This window comes from Capricornis sumatraensis, chromosome 7 (assembly GCF_032405125.1).
Source record: "Capricornis sumatraensis isolate serow.1 chromosome 7, serow.2, whole genome shotgun sequence".
NCBI lineage: Eukaryota > Metazoa > Chordata > Mammalia > Artiodactyla > Bovidae > Capricornis > Capricornis sumatraensis.
This window is the reverse complement of record NC_091075.1, coordinates 116,281,313-116,296,816: the sequence shown is the minus strand read 5'-3', so window position 1 is coordinate 116,296,816 and position 15,504 is coordinate 116,281,313. Positions and strand designations below refer to the sequence as shown.

General features: G+C 55.6%; 1 protein-coding gene across 2 annotated transcripts in view; it reads left to right on the top strand.

Moving 5' to 3' along the window:
- AFAP1 (actin filament associated protein 1) overlaps nucleotides 1-15,504 on the top strand; it is a 90,481-nt gene that overhangs the window by 49,658 nt on the left and 25,319 nt on the right. For both annotated transcript variants that reach the window (XM_068975458.1, XM_068975457.1), the window contains exons 8-9: nucleotides 4,418-4,567; nucleotides 13,240-13,451. In XM_068975458.1, the coding sequence (XP_068831559.1) occupies nucleotides 4,418-4,567; nucleotides 13,240-13,451 (362 nt within the window). The remainder of the gene's footprint in view (nucleotides 1-4,417; nucleotides 4,568-13,239; nucleotides 13,452-15,504) is intronic.

Sequence of the window (15,504 nt, the reverse complement as noted above, 5' to 3'; positions counted from 1 at the left end):
TTTTGCACATGTCTTACCCCAGTCTATGGACTGACTTCTGGGTTTCTTCGTGCTGCGTGAACTGAGAGGAAGAGCTGGGTTTGTGGGTGGGGGGAATGTTTTCCCTGTGCACGGCCAGCCCGGTCTCTGCTCCCCGTGAGCGGTTCTGCCCGCCTGGCTCTCCGTGCTCTGTCGCTGGGGCGGGGGACTGGTGCACAGACGTCTCCTGGTTCAGAAAGGAAGTTGCTGTAAACCGAGGAGCAGTCCACACCAGTAAGAATCCTGGAGCCCAGATCGTCTGGGCTGTTTTGATGCCATGGTCTACCCCGAAGGGTCATGACCTCTGCCTCGGCCCACGAGGTTCTCTAAGTCTGTTGTTTCTGTGTGTAATTTTAGTTCTTTGTGTCGGAAGTTGTTCGGTGGAAGGTATCATCTCTGGCTTCACAGGGCACATTATGTGTCATCAGAGCCAGGAAAGCTATCTTTAAGTTCTGCCCTGAAATGGGACAGCATACAATCTCAGCGTTCCTGTTCAGACGCCGAGGCTCAGTGGGCACTGCTGTGGCTGGTCTCTTTCCTTGTTTGCCATTTCCTCCCCTAGGGTCCCTGCCTGAAATTAGGTTCTGCAGAATTGTATTGTGTGTCTGGACATACAGGTCAGTGCCTGTGTCTGCATCTGACGATCTTGTTTCCTTTTAACAGGACCAGCCTTCTCTGCTCTGTCAAGGTGACCTTGGTTCAGACACTTCTGCCTGGCATGAAACTTTGCATACAGTCAGACCCCCAGTGGATAGCCACTGAAGGAAGCTAATGGCTTAAGGACATCCTGACCTGCTCCCGGAGCTTTTATTCTTACTGCACACTCTTGGCCAATTTGTTGAGAAATTCCAATAAAGCCCCTTTGATCCCAGCCATGTCTCAGCCCAGACAGATTTCTCTGCAGGCTGCGTGGAGGAAATCCCGAACTCCTGCAGCTTCCCCGGAATGTTAGACTCTCAGCTGAACACGGACACGAGCCAGACTCTGTGACCAGAGCCACAGGGATTGACTCTAAACTCTGGCTTCTTCTTTCCAGGTGTCAGGCCCCGGCATATAATGAACCAGTATGGTGTGATTTTGGGTAAATTAGTAGAGTTGCTACTGATACTCCAGCTGACGTAAGAAAAGAGAATTGAGTCCCCGGGGCTGATCTGTGTGGAAGCAACAGTTGTCCCTAACTAGCCCTGCACGCGTTTACCATTTAATCACGGGCTAACGAGTCTGTTGGTGGACTCAGCAAGTGCTAAGTCGCTTCAGTCATGTCCAACTCTCTGCGACCCCATGGACTGTAGCCCGCCAGGCTCTTCTTTCTGTCCATGGAATTCTCCAGGCAGGAATACTGGAGTGGATTGCCATGCCCTCCTTAGGGGATCTTCCCAACCCAGGGATCGAACCCACCGTCTCTTAAGTCTCCTGCACTAGGAGGTGGGTTCTTCACCACGAGCGCCACCTGGGGAGCCCCCAGGTGGCATTAGCGGCAAAGCAAGTGAATAGTCTGATGGTATTGCCCATGTCCCCACTCCTCCCACCTGACTAGACGTCAGAACACCTAGACTCTCACTGGTGTAGGGTAACCGAGAATTGCCCGGGTTTATGACGTTCGTGGCTTCAAAATGCTGACAGTGCTCACCGCCCCCTCCCTGCGCCCTTCCCCAGCTTCACAGTGACGCTGTCTGGACTCTGTCTCTCCTCCACGAGGTCAGTGTGTGCAGAGTTCTGCGTTGCTGGGTTTTTCTTCAGAGCTGCACTTACTGTGTGAATACCATCCGCACAGTCTTGTTCTATCAACATATTTTCCATTCCTACAGCTTTGGCTTTTTCTTCCAAGGATGGCCTCCCTTCTGCTTTTGCAAAAACAAAAACAAAAGATCAATCCATGGGCTTTCAGAGAATTAAAGGTCCTTGCTAACGTCTTTTCTTTGTAGTCGAGTCCAGCAAGAGCTTTCCCAACAGTAGCAAATCCTCATCAGATTGGAAGTCAGTCTGATGACTCAGCTTTCTCAGGCATCACCTAGCAGGGAATGACTGATTCACGCTCCTGAGCTTTGCAGGAGGCGCCTTCAGAGCACAGGGTGCCCTCGCTGAGAGGACCTTATCAAAGCTTAGCTTGAGTGGGACTCTGGTGAAAGATTGTCTCGACGCTCTTGAGAAACCACGAAGAAGGGTCACCCACCGCCGCTTTTCACTTTGGGTTTGGTAGAACTGAAATCAGTGGTTCTGGCATTCCAACCAGGGATTCCATGTCTGATGGCAGCTGGGGAGCGGCTGTGCCTTCAGATCAGGAGATGGAAGCAGGTTCCTGGTCCTTTATTTTACAGGCGGTTGTGTGCAGTGGGAGTGCGTAAGGGGGGGTCAGAGTGACCACCCCGTGTTCTGTGTTTCTAACATGACCTGGTCCGTGTGAGATGGCACAGATGTGCTTCTCTTGGTTCAGGCTGCCCGCCGTAACGAGATGCCACAGACCGTGCGGCTTAAACGACAGAGATGCGTTTCTCACCGTCCTGGAGGCCAGAAGCCCAGGATCCAGGTGCTGTCAGTGTTGGCTGCCAGTCATGGCCCCCTTGCTGGCTTGCAGATGGCCATCCCCTCACTGGGTCCTGAAGTGGCCTTGCCCCCCATCCCATGAGGACGCCAATCCTGTTGGACCAGGGCCCCACCCTTAGACCTCACCTAACCGTCAGTGCTTCCTGAGGGGCTCGTCTCCAAATACAGCTGCACGGAGGTTAGGGCTTACCCCTGTGTGAGACGTGGGGAGACGCAGGCATTGTCCATCGTGCCGTTTGCCCTGTAGTGTGGCTCCTTGCTCAACTGCACCGTAGCTCCTGCCCTCAGACGCTGTTCACTGTCCTTTCTTCTTGGAGAGGAAATCAGGGTTCAAGCACAGGGACTGACCTCAGGGACCTCCCTGAGTCGGGGCGGGGAGCGGGGAAACGGGGCATGGAGCCCAGAGGAGGCTGGGCCTGGCCGTTCCGCACGTGGGGTGGGTGGCAGAGTGGAACCTGTGAAGAGGGGGGCCCCTCTGCCCCGCTGAGCGGCCAGCGTGGGGGAAGGAAGTAGTGAGTGCCTCCGCTTGAGGAGGGCAGATGTAGCAATCAGGCCGACGGTTTATAAGCTCACCTCCGCGTCCTCTTTCTCTGCTGATCCTGTGTGACTGTGTGCTCCGTCTCTGGGCAGAGGGCCACTGAAGGAATTCTTGACTTTTGTTGCCTTTGCAAAGGGTCTGTGCCACCCTCTGGGTTGCAAATGGCGGGATGAGGGGTCCTCCTGGAGAGGCCTGGGAAGGGGCTGTTGGGAGGGGTCTCGGGAGTCAGTGATGGCGTCTGGCCTTGATGCCCTGGGGGCCTCTGGGGCCCTCCCAGCTTATCCACACCAAGCGAGGCTGTACCTGAGCCGCCTGGAGGCTCGGTGTCCTGCGAGGCCCTTGGCTCCAGGATCAGACATGGAATAGCCCCCGGTGACGGCTCACTTCCCAGCAGTGCTATCGGTCCTGGAGGATCCTCTGTGTCCACCCCGGTCTGCACCTGGTCCCCACCCTGTGACTCTGTCGGAGGTTGTGGACCAAGCCCGCAGGGGCTGGAGAGAGCAGATGGCCGGCGCGGGTCAGGCACGGGAGAGCAGCTGGCGGCCAGCGCTCAGTCTGCCGGGGGGCCCAGAGCTGTGGTCAGCCAGGCACGTCAGTCCTCACGCACGGCCACTGGGTCTTGGGCCCTGCCCCCACCCGCCATCACTTACCAAACTGTGGGTTCAGAGTGGCTAGATCTTCCAGTTTTCCAGGGAAAGCCAGAAGTGATCTTTGTGCAAAACAGTCATGAGTTTTATGCACACAACTGAGCTCTGCCGGCCAGACAGAACCCACGGGGCTGGGGCTGGGATGCGAGTCCGACAGGTCGACGAGGGCCTGGCGGAGGCTCCCTGAGGACCGCCCCCTCCACCTGCCGGACCGTGCCAGCCTGCCTTCCGTCCCTTCTGGCGCCACAGGCTCTGCGAGAGCTGGTGCTCTTCCCGCCCGGACGGCTCTGCCCCAGGGTTTCTGCACAGACGCTGCCGTTTAGCGCCTGTGCTTCCCGACCGCTCGGTCCCTCTGCCGCGCAACCCTGCCTCAGGTCTACAGAGGCCTTGCCGTCGTGAAGCCTCCCCCAGGGGTGCGTGAGGGTGTGTGCACGTGTGTGAGCTCGTATGTGCGTGTTCAGCCCCCTCTAGAACACAAACTTCCTGGGAGCTCCTGTTTGTGCTGTGTTCTCTAGACTCTAGAATCACAGACACAAAGCAGGTACTCGATGAGTGAAAATTCAGGGAAAGAAAGTTGGCCACGACGCATGCTTTATTTTGATGGGGTTTTTTTCCCATTAAAGTCTACCATTGAAACATGCCTTTTTGTCATCATCTTTTTTCTTCACAGTTAAGAGGAAAAAAAGTTCCAAATCAGAGGCCAAGGGAACCGTGTCTAAAGTCACTGGGAAAAAAATCACCAAGATCATCGGTTTGGGAAAGAAAAAGCCGTCGACGGACGAGCAGACCTCCTCGGCAGAGGAAGACGTGCCGACGTGCGGTGAGACGGGGGCGGGGCCTGCGTTACCAGATCCGCCCCTTCCCTGAGCACAGAGGCCCTCTGCGGACGGCCTCTGCATTGCGTTCGTCTGAGTCTCATTGGTTGGGATCGTGATCGGTTAAGCTGGGGGCTGCCGTCTGTGGCGTTGCACAGTCGGACACGACTGAAGCGACTTAGCAGCAGCAGCAGCAGCAGCAAGCTGGGGGAACGGATTACACTTTTACTGCTATTTAATTTTTTTTTTTTTTTTTACCGCTTATTAATGAAGCCCTTGCAAGGGTCTGAGATATCTCTGAGGTTCTCTCAAGATGAAAAACAGAGTCTCTGTTTGATTCCATGAGGCTCTCCCAAATTCCTTTTAAGCGACTTTAGAGGGAAATTTGTATGTGTCCGGTTGGCCAGCAGAGGCGTGTCAGGTGTGTAAGAACGTTTACACAATCCCCAGCGGCTCCCCACTTAGCCTGAAGCCCTGCAACTCAGCTTTCAAGGGGCGCTCTGCGCCTCAGACTCAGTCGGGCTGGCTGACCCCCTCTCCCCTCACCCGTCTTGGTCCAGTAAGAGGTCTCTAGGCAGCCCTTGTTGTCGAGGCCGGGGAAGCACCAGGGAGGTGGTGGCGCTGGCCGAGACTCCCCTACTGCCCCTGCTTGGCTGGGCCAGGGCACGGGAGAGGAATCTGCAGAGAAAACCACGTCCGGTCTAGTGGCAGAGAGACAAGTGTGTGACAACTGACTTGTGGTCACAAGCCCAAGGGGAAACCAGGTCAGCCACGGGAGAGTCTGGCGGGGACGTGGCCTAGACGGGGCGATGTCGGGGACCACCTCCCTGCAGAAGTGGGACTGTCCGTGCTCGCTGTTTCCTAGGCAACCATGCTCCCAAGTTAGGCGACTCTTCTAAGCGGAAAGTCTTTAGAGGCTGAAGGATGGGTACTCGCTCTTTAAGGAAACGGGGAGTGGGTCGTGCTTTCCAGTGGCCGCGGCTCGTGGGCTGCTGTCCGTCGGCGCCAGCGCTGCGACGCCTGTGTGCGTGCTCCCTGTTCCACCCCTCTCTCGCCCTCTGGCCGAGCCTCTCCTGTCCAGGTGTCGGGCTATGTGGGGATGCCAGAAAATAAACAGCTCTTAGATGCTGCCCATTGGTGCCCAAGTTGGGCCCCCCGCACACAAAGATGACTTTATTGAGCTGATATCCCATCCCAGGGCGTGGCTTGTGCTGAGAGGGCGGTGTGAGCCAGAGCCGCGTTGGTCGGGAGGAGGGGTCGATTGTGGAGTGCGGGGCAGGTAGGCTTGGGGTGGGGGTGCCTCTCGAGGGGAGGGCAGGGTGGGTTCACAGCTTGCCCCTGGCTTTCACAGGCATGGTCCTGAGAAGTCGTGGTACACAGGAAGCCCCTGGGCCGCTGTGCAGAGTGCGTGTCGAGCGGAAGACAGCAGGCATGCAGTGGTGGGGCCTCGCCTGGTGGAGGCATCACCTTGGGGAGGCCCCTGTGAAGCGGCCGTTCGTGGGTTGAGCTGGGAGGGGAGCCACTCCTTTTGTGACCCCCAAAAGGAGACCAGGGGTCTGGGAGCGCCTTGCACACAGAGGTCCTGAGCTTGGCTCTTGTCAGACAGTCGAGTCACAGAAGCGAGTGCACTGCCCCACATTCTTTGCATGGAGCACACCTGCCCTGCAGAAGCTAAGCTGGCGGGCAGAGCTCTCGTGGGAGGATGCGGGGAGGGAGCATTGTTGATGCCAGGGCCGTGCCCTCTGCCTTCCTGGAGCAGCTCACAGCCCTGGCGGCTGGGCTGGTTTCCTCTTACATTGCCTCTGGAACCACGATGGGAGTTCGGGGTTAAGGTGGGAAATGGGAATTCTCCAACAAAAGGGGATTACTGTTTTAGCTTTGTTTTTTTTTTTTGTTGTTCTCAAAACTGCTCTAGGCCAGTGGAGGAAAGAGAGGTTCTTTCCTGAGAAAGGTTGGTATGGAAGGCGACTTGGCCACTTGAGCTCCAGGCCGCTCGCTGTGCGCGAGGACGCTGAGCTGAGGAAGGCTGTGGGGGTCGCCTTGAGCCACCCAGGGAGCTGGGGGCAGGACAGGGCTGGCCCGCGGGCCTGTCTGGCAGCCCAGGTCTGCTGTGCCCCCTCCTGTCCCTCCCAGGGCTTGCCACCTTCGTGACTTCTGTTAGCTGCTGGGGGGCGCGTGCTGGACCGCGCAGTCGCGTTGAGGCAGAGTCATGGGGGTCTGTAGCTCCGTGTGGGTTTCCACCAGGCTCTGAGTGGACACCTGTCACCTATACTAAGGGAACACCCTCTGTCCACATGGTCTCAAAATGATCATCCAGTTCTTGGCTGGCACGGGAGAGGACTCTGCACAGAAACCCAGGGGCAGGGTGACTGTTCCATGATGTTAGAACTGCTGCAAGGCCTCAGGCAGGAGAAGCCGCTGGATGAAGGCTCCCCGCCCATCCTGCCCTTGGAGACTCCACAGCTGCTCTCCTTGCCAGCAGGAAGGGTGGGGCCGCTCTGGGGACAGGGGACTCTCCCGGGGAGGAGGCGAGAATTGAGATCTCTTCCCTGGCCTCCGGGTGCACCAGAGGAATGCCTGCAGGTAGGAGAGGGTTCTCTGCAGGTCCACACAGCCTGGCTGGCCGCACCCCCACCCCGCACTGGTTCTGCCCGACCCGCCCAGCTCTCCCTCCCCTTCAGTCGGTGGGCGCTATGCCAGCATCAGCCAGGTTTGCTCTACAAACAGTCACTCAGCTGAGCTGGTCCGAGACAGGCACGTGGGCCCCTAAGCAAAGACGGCCGTGTCCTTTGTTTGCCCGTCTCCAGTGCTCAGGGTCCCAGCGTTGTCCTCACTGTGTAAGCTCAGCTGTGGTTCCCAGGAGATGTGCATTTCACCTCTTTCTTTCTTCTCCACTCCGTTACTGTCTGTCTGGGCCAGCCCCCAAGCCTCTCAGCTGCCCACCTTCTCCTCCTCTGGACCCTTGGACTAATGACACTAATCGTGTCATCCTGTGCTGAGTCAGCTGAGGGCCTCTGACAGTCTTGTCTCAGTTGGATTTTCCACCTTTTCCCTCTGAGTTACTAGATGAAGATGCAGGTTGGATTCACCCCGCTGCCCCCACTTTTATCCCCAGTGTCAAGCAAAGAGCCTGGGATACAGCACCTCAGTAAACACTTGTAGAGTGAATGATTACCGTAAGCAAATTCCAGCTTCTCTGAGCCTCAGGTTCCCTTCCTGTGAAATGGGCTCACACTTAAAATTACTTTGTTTTCCTTAAAATTGAAGGTAAAATTATGAAACATTAGGCACATTGCCTACTTCACAATTTACGCTCAGTAAATGGTCTCTATTATTCATTTGTTTGCCTGAGAAAAACCTAAGCATGCCGACACAGCCAGATGGAAGACTGACACAGATAATGTCTACACTAGGAAGAGAGAAACTGATGAAAGGGAAGTTCCCTAGGTGCCAGGATGGAGGGCTTCCTGGAGGCAGTGTAACCTGGACAAGTTGGAAGGACTTCCTGGTTATTTCTCAGGCCCCTCCCAACTCTAATGTTTGGTGACTCTGATGTTTTCAGCAACAGAGTTGTCGGTGAATGTGCATGAAGGTTATATGTCTCACTTTTTATCGTAATCCAGGCACAAAAGATCAGGCGACATTCAGTGGCGGGGGAGGGGGGCGGGAGGCATTCTTGGCATCTGTCACCATGTCAGGGGCGTCTGGAGCTCTTGGGCCCGTGCGCCCACTGGAGGGCATGCACTTGGGGCGGAGGGAGGGTTCTGGCGTCAGTGTCTGTGGGGCCAGGGTCAGCTGTCGGCAGCGTTTGGACGTCTGGTCTCCCCTCCCGCCCTCCCACTGGCAGCCCTTGTCGCTCCTCGACTGCCCTGTTCCCCTCCGCCAGTTACAGATGGAGGCCTGCAGAGATGAGAGGAGCAGTGGAAGTCCCCACAGACGTGTGCCCATAGCACAGAGATCCCCTGGGCAGCGCCGCCCTTCCCCGTCCAAGAGAAGGAGGCAGTGGATACTGGGTCCCCTTCAGCCAGGCCTCCCTGCCCGCCCTTCTGCAGCAGCTGGGACTCGGGAGCCACCTGGTCCACACACAGCAGGATGCGCGGGCGCCTGCAGCTGCCCCCTCCTCCTGAGCCCAAAGCTGTGCCTGTCGGGTCGGCCTCAGGCCATCATGGAACCACATGCTCGCACATGCTCGCCACCAGGCTCTTGTAAGAAGCCTTAAAGAGTTCTTTCTTTAGGATTCAGAGCAAAGATAGTCTCAAAACATCAAACGGAACTTAGTGAATTGTTCAGATACAGTAACTTCTCACCGTGACATGATAAGTGGGAACAAACAAGCAAGAAAAATCAAAGGATTCTGGCATTGCCTTACTGGCAGGGCATTGAAGTGACCAAGGCCAGCCTGTGCCCAGCCCTGGCTGCCCCTTGGTGCCCCCTGGTGGCGGGTGTCTGCTCGGGCTGACTGTCTTGGGGTGGATGGGTCCTATGTTGGCAGCGATCCCATCACAGACTGGCCGTGTGTGTGTGCATGTGCTGTGTGTGTGTGGTGGTGGAGTGGGGGGTGGCAGCAATCCCATCACAGACTGGCCGTGTGTGTGTGTGTGTGTGTGTGTGTGTGTGTCTGCCTGTCTGTGTGTATGGGGTGTGTGTGTCTGTCTTCCTGTGTGTGTGTGTGTATCTGTCTGCCTGTCTGTGTGTGTGTGGGGGAGGTGGGTGGGTGTGTTTGTCTGTATGCCCGTGTGTGTGTGTGTGTATGTGTGTGTGTGTGTATCTGTCTGCCTGTCTGTGTGTGTGTGGGGGTGGGTGGGTGTGTATATCTATGTGTGTGTGTGTGTCTGCCTCTGTGTGTGTGTGTGTATCTGTCTGCCTGTCTGTGTGTGGGGGGGTGGGGGGGTGTGTGTATCTATGTGTGTATGTCTGTCTGCCTCTGTGTGTGTGTGTGTATCTGTCTGCCTGTCTGTGGGTGTGTGTGTCTATGTGTGTGTGTCTGTCTGCCTCTCTGTGTGTGTGTGTGTATCTGTCTGCCTGTCTGTGTGTGGGGGGTGTGTGTGGGTGTGTGTGTCTATGTGTGTGTGTCTATCTGCGTCTGTATGTGTGTGTGTGTGTATCTGTCTGCCTGTCTGTGTGTGTGGGGTGTGTGTGGGTGTGTGTGTCTATGTGTGTGTGTCTGTCTGCCTCTGTGTGTGTGTGTGTGAGGGGGGAGTGGGAAGAAGACTCCTAGGGGATACAAGGGCCTGCCCTCTGGCTCCAGAGGCCTCAGATGGGCCGCCTGCCGTGTCCCTGCGTGGCCTCTCCCCGCCCAGGAAGTAGAAATGTGGGCTGCCTCTTGTGAGCGGCTGAGCCAGATGTGGGCTCGTTTCCGTGGCTCTTGCTGTTTACAGAGACAGGCCTCTTACCCACTTTGGTTCTCATTTCGCTTTTGCCTTTTGGGCACTGTAACTAAAGATGAGGCAGGCGTTAAAATATGGTAATTGCCTGTGAAGTCACCCTCTAAGTAAAGTGTGAATCTGTCCAGCGTAATCATTCCTCCTGTGACTCGCATGTTGAGAAATTCATAGCATTTGGTGACTCGGTCAGGGAAGGCGGGCCCCTTCCCCGCTCCAGGCTTTGGGTCATTCTCTTGGCAGGCCGGGCGTGCTCAGAAGCTGCGACACACCCCGAGTGCACACACACACACCCTTCCCCAGCCCTGCGGCAGGGACAGGTGTGCCCGCGCGGCGATTCTAAACTCCGGAAGCCCTGCGGAAGGCCAGAGGAGTCTTGTCACTGCTCCTGACAAGGCAGACGTGTTTAAAGTCTTCCAGACACCTTTTAGCGCCTCCTCTCTCCCCGCCGTCTTCTGCGTCAAGGCCAGGTCCCTGCAGTAGCATCTGAGGTTCCCTGTGACCAGGTTCCTAGACGTCCCAAGTCTTAGTTTGCCGTTCTCCCCACTTCTCTAGGCCTGAAGAGCTCCCCACACCTCTCAAGGCCCAGGTGAGGACATGCCCTGGGTACGCGTGAGCCTGCACTCTGCGGGCCCTGGGGTGGCGGGGTGGTCACGCCCGCCAGTGCCCTGTGCCCCAGAGCCCTTGCAAAGGTGTGCCCAAGCAGGCTCAGATAGCTGAGGCCGCCCCAGGCTTCAGCTTATTTCTTCTTAATCACACACACTGTCTGCTGTCCACCAGCCATCCTGTGTGTCCATTCACACCTGGCCGCACACACGGTGGCTCCGGTTGGCAGCTGTTTCCATACAAGTCCAAAGACAGGCCTTCAGTGTGACTGATGACTTACAGGTGATATCAGAGAGACAGTAAATAGCTGTAATAGCCACCCCTTGGATGTCCAGGTATTATATTTGACTGTATGTTTTAAGGAGAGCTTACAAAAGAATGTGTGTCAGAACTGGGCCACTTACAAATACTGCTTCCCAAATGAAAACCGCAGCTCTTTCTCTGCCATCTTTGGCTCCCTGAAGAACTTCAGGTGGGTCTTTGCTGGGAGGCCGTGAACAGGATCAGGCATGACCTCCCTCCTCCCCTTTGTGAGCTCGGCTTCCCCAGCCTGTCTTCACGCCCCTTCAGTGTGTAAAATACAGGGGGCTTTGAGTCCCAGGCCCTTGAGCTGGGACTTGCTTCTCCATTTTCTCTGTAATTTTACAGATATGGCAGCTCGTGTCGCAAAACAGTTCCAGGTGCCCTTTAGGGTAATATGTTGGGAGGACTGACATCACATTCAGGAATGGGGACGTTTAAGTACTGTTAAGTGTCTCCCTAGTAAACTCTGAGCAATTATTTATAGTAATATTTATACGGAAAATAGGAAGCACCATTCTGGGCCCTGAAAATACGTTTGTTTTTTTATTTTCCTTTGGTTTTTGCCTTTATAGTGTTGATCCGTTGCTAATAAAGTGTGTAAGGTGTCGAAGAGAAAAGAAGCAAAAAGCATGGTCCAAATTGCCTTTTTGGGGAAGACATTTAAAAGTAACGGGGGTCAGAAAGGATGCATTTATTTAAAATCTACTCATTTATCTTTTGGCTGCGCTGGGTCTTTGTTGCTTTGTGCAGGCTTTCTCTAGCTGCGGCAAGCAGGGACTGCCCTTCGTGGCAGTCACGGGCTCCTCGTGGAGGTGGCTTCTCGTGGCAGTGTTGCATGAGGACACCTTCTCTTGTTGCAGAGCATGGGCTCCAGGCGCTCAGATCTCAGCAGCTGCAGCACGTGGTCTCAGTGCTTGCGGTTCGCAGGCTCTAGAGCACAGGGCCAGTCGTTAATGGCCGCGGGCTCAGCCGCTCTGGGGCACGTGGAGTCTTCCCAGACCAGGGAATGAACCTGTGTCCCCTGCACCGGCTGGCAGATTCTTAACCACTGCACCACCAAGGAAGGACCCTCTTTGTTGAGCTGCGCGCATGTGTGATTGTGCATGTGTGTTTACATATGTGTGTACACATGTGTATGTGTGTGTACGTGTGTGTAAGAGTTGAGAGAGCAGCTGGATAACCTAAGGAACCCTTGGTTCTCTTCTTCCTCCTTGACCTGCCTTCTGCACGCTGCTCCCCTCACTGCCTCCCTCTCGCAGGCACAGCCCTGTGGACGGGCTAGAAGTCGCTGGCACCCGGTGATATCTGTTATTTCGTTCCTTGTTACTTGTAGAAAAATGCATTGTATGTTTGTGGCAAATGAAAATGATCGGTTACTAGTATTTGAGGAGATTAAAACATGATGACAGCTCTTCTTGTAATTCCACCCCATTCCATCTGTACTGCGCTGATACAGGGCAGCCCCAGAGACGTGGATGGCGGGTTTCCACGTGCGTCAGACCCAGACCCTCAGACCTCAGCAGATCCTCCCGTCAGAGGGCCGAGGAAGGGCGTGTCTGTTCTCTGGGCAGGAGTCTCGTGCTGAAGACCTGCCGTCATCTGCTGGAATCCTTCCAGCGGTGGGAGCTCCCCACCTCCCCAGGCCGCCTGTTCCCTTCCCTTTGCAGATAGTTTCATTCCTCCTGGGAAGCCAGAATCTGCCACCCGGGGGCTTTTGCCCTAGCTGTGTCATCTGCAGCTGCTTGGAATGAACCCGGACGCTTTCCTGGGTGAGGCCCCTTCTGCTTTTTGAGGACAGCTGTGTGGCCTCATCCCTGCTCTCCTTCCACCCACTGATGCCTCAGCGAGCTGTCACACACCTGGTCGGGCTCCGGGGTCCCGAAGGCGTCTGGGAGCTGGTGCTCGGCGTGCAGAGTGTCGGGCTCCGGGGAGGCCTGAGCATCCCGGCCCCCAGAGCTGATGGGGGCAGTCGTCTCCTGCTGGTGGCTCCTCTCATCCCCAGCAGCCTGCGCTCGCAGGTGTGCTGTGTGCAGGGTGTGTTCCCTCCTCGCGGCCGCCTCGGGGGCCTCCCTCCCAGGGACTGACGGCCGCTGTCCTTGCAGGCTCCCTGGTTCCTTTCCTCCTCGGGCGCCTCCCTCCCAGGGACTGACAGCCACTTTCCTTGCAGGCTCCCTGGTTCCTTCCCTCCTCGGGCGCCTCCCTCCCCGGGGGGTCTGATGCCCGCTATCCTTGCAGGCTCCCTGGTTCCTTCCCTCCTCGGGCACCTCCGTCCTGTCATCCTGTCGGGCTGATGGCCGCTGTGCTTACAGGCTGCCTGGTTCCTTCCCTCCTTGGGCGCCTCCGTCCTGTCGTCCTGTCGGGCTGACAGCCGCTCTCCCTGGTTGCAGGCTACCTGAACGTGCTCTCCAACAGCCGCTGGCGGGAGCGCTGGTGCCGCGTCAAGGACAACAAGCTCATCCTGCACAAGGACAGGGCCGACCTGAAGATGCACATTGCCTCCATCCCGCTGCGCGGCTGCGAGGTCATCCCGGGCCTGGACTCCAAGCACCCCCTGACCTTCCGGCTGCTTCGCAACGGCCAGGAGGTGGCCGTGCTGGAGGTAGGGGCCAGTTGCAGGGAAAGGCAATTAAAACTAATTTCTTCTTTACACACTGAAAGCTTTCATTTTTAAATTTAAAATTTTTGTTTCTGGTCTATTATTATTTTCTGCTTCTCTATTAATTCAGACCTTTTTTTCCTTGGTTTTTTTTTTTCACTTAGCATTGACATGAGTAAGCTACAAAGATACACACAAATTTGTATACATATGTATACATACATATGTGTACCCACATATATGTATACATAAATAGAGTGTGGAGTTTTCAGTATATGTGTAAGTATATTTATGTTGTACAGTCAATAGAAATAAGGATGTTTTGGATTTGGTAAAATGGCCAATGTGTGTTCGAAATTAATCAGTGTGTGTGTTAGTCGCTCAGTCGTGTCCAACTATTTGCGACCCCATGGACCATTGTCCGCCAGGTTCCTGTGTCCAGGCTCCTCTGCCAGTGGAATTCTCCAGGCAAGAATACTGGAATGGGTTGCCAGTCCCTTCTCCAGGGCATCTTCCCAACCAAGGAATCGAGCGCAGGTCTCCTGCATGGCACACAGATTCTTTACCCTCTGAGCCCCCAGGGAAGCCCAATCAGATGCAGAGCCAGGTTCTAAATGACCGCAGTGATGCTGACCATCGGAGGAAACGGCCAGTGAGCCAACCTAGAAGGTCTTGGTAGGAGATCGGAGTTTGTTTCAGAGGCTGTTTTTTTTTTTTTTTGGTGAGGGCAAAAAATGATTAACATCATAGTTCTTCCTCCCACGAGCTCCTCGCCCGATGGTTTGGATGGTTTGAGGTCACAGGTCAAAGGTCCGAGCCCGCCATGGTGGCTGACCTCACAGAAGGGAAGCAGGCCTGGCTGAGGCTGGGGTGTTTGGGCCCCAGTCTTGGTTCTGTTGCAGACTTTGATCACAACCCAATCTGCTTTTCTCTCTCGGCTTCTTTCTTTGTCTGTGAAACAGCACCAGGCTGCGGTCGGTGTGCTTGGTTAGCATTTATACGGGCTGAACGCTGCAGGGCGGATGGCAGCAGAGAAAAGCTGAAAGCGTAAATGAGGAAGCTGTGCTCTTGGTGCGGAGCAACACAGGTGTCGCATGAGAGGCCGGCAGTGGGTCTGACAGGAGTGCGAGGGCAGGGAGGCGTGGGCTGGCGCACGCTGGGTTCAGGGTGGAAAGGGAGTCTCTGGCCTGGCTGCCGTGTGGAGGCTGGAGGCCCCGGGGACGGGGCAGGGAGGGGCTGGGTGAGCAGGGCCCTACCTGTCTCTGCTCCCCGCCCTGCAGGTGCAGCCTCAGGTCCCCGAAAGACGGTGGCTGTGTCTCACTGTTTTTCCCTGTTCTAGCTGTGGGAGCAAACACACACACTCAGAAAAGTAACCGCGCTCAGCGTTCCAGCACAAGCAGAGTCTGCCTGAATCAGTTAAGGAAACGCAGTGACGCGGGCAGTAAAATCGTGTTCTGCACACTTTCCAAGATCTTTTTATCTGAACTTTTGAGAGAAGAGCTGTGAACACGGCACACAGACTTCCGTATACCCCTTACCCTCACCCCCAGTACTCACATGGTGCCACGCTTGGTGTCTCTTGCGTGGTCTCTCCCGCCTCGCCTTTTCTCTCTGTATGTTTTTTCAGGACCTTTGACAGACATCTTGTCCCACTTTCCCTAAACACTTCAGGGTGAATTTGCTAAAAAACGAGAGCATTCCTTTACCAAAACCACTCCATAATCATCAAAACCAGGGAATTCACCCTCACGCAATACAATTATCTGACTCACAGATTTTAATCAGATTCCCCCAGTTGTCCCAGTAATGTCCCTTGTAAGCAGATGGAAACGCCAGGTGGTATACTGCCTTGGGCTGCAGTCTCCTTGGCCTTCCCTGTCTGGTTTCGTGACATTGATTCTGGGCATGGTGCAGAGCAGTTATCATGGAGAAGATCCCTCAGTCTGGGGATATCTGCTGTTTTCCTGGAAATTCGCATCTGGGGTCAGCGTGCTTGGCAGGGCCCATGGAAGCAGTGATGTGGTGTGCAGCACAGCCGTCAGTCTGCCCCACGACT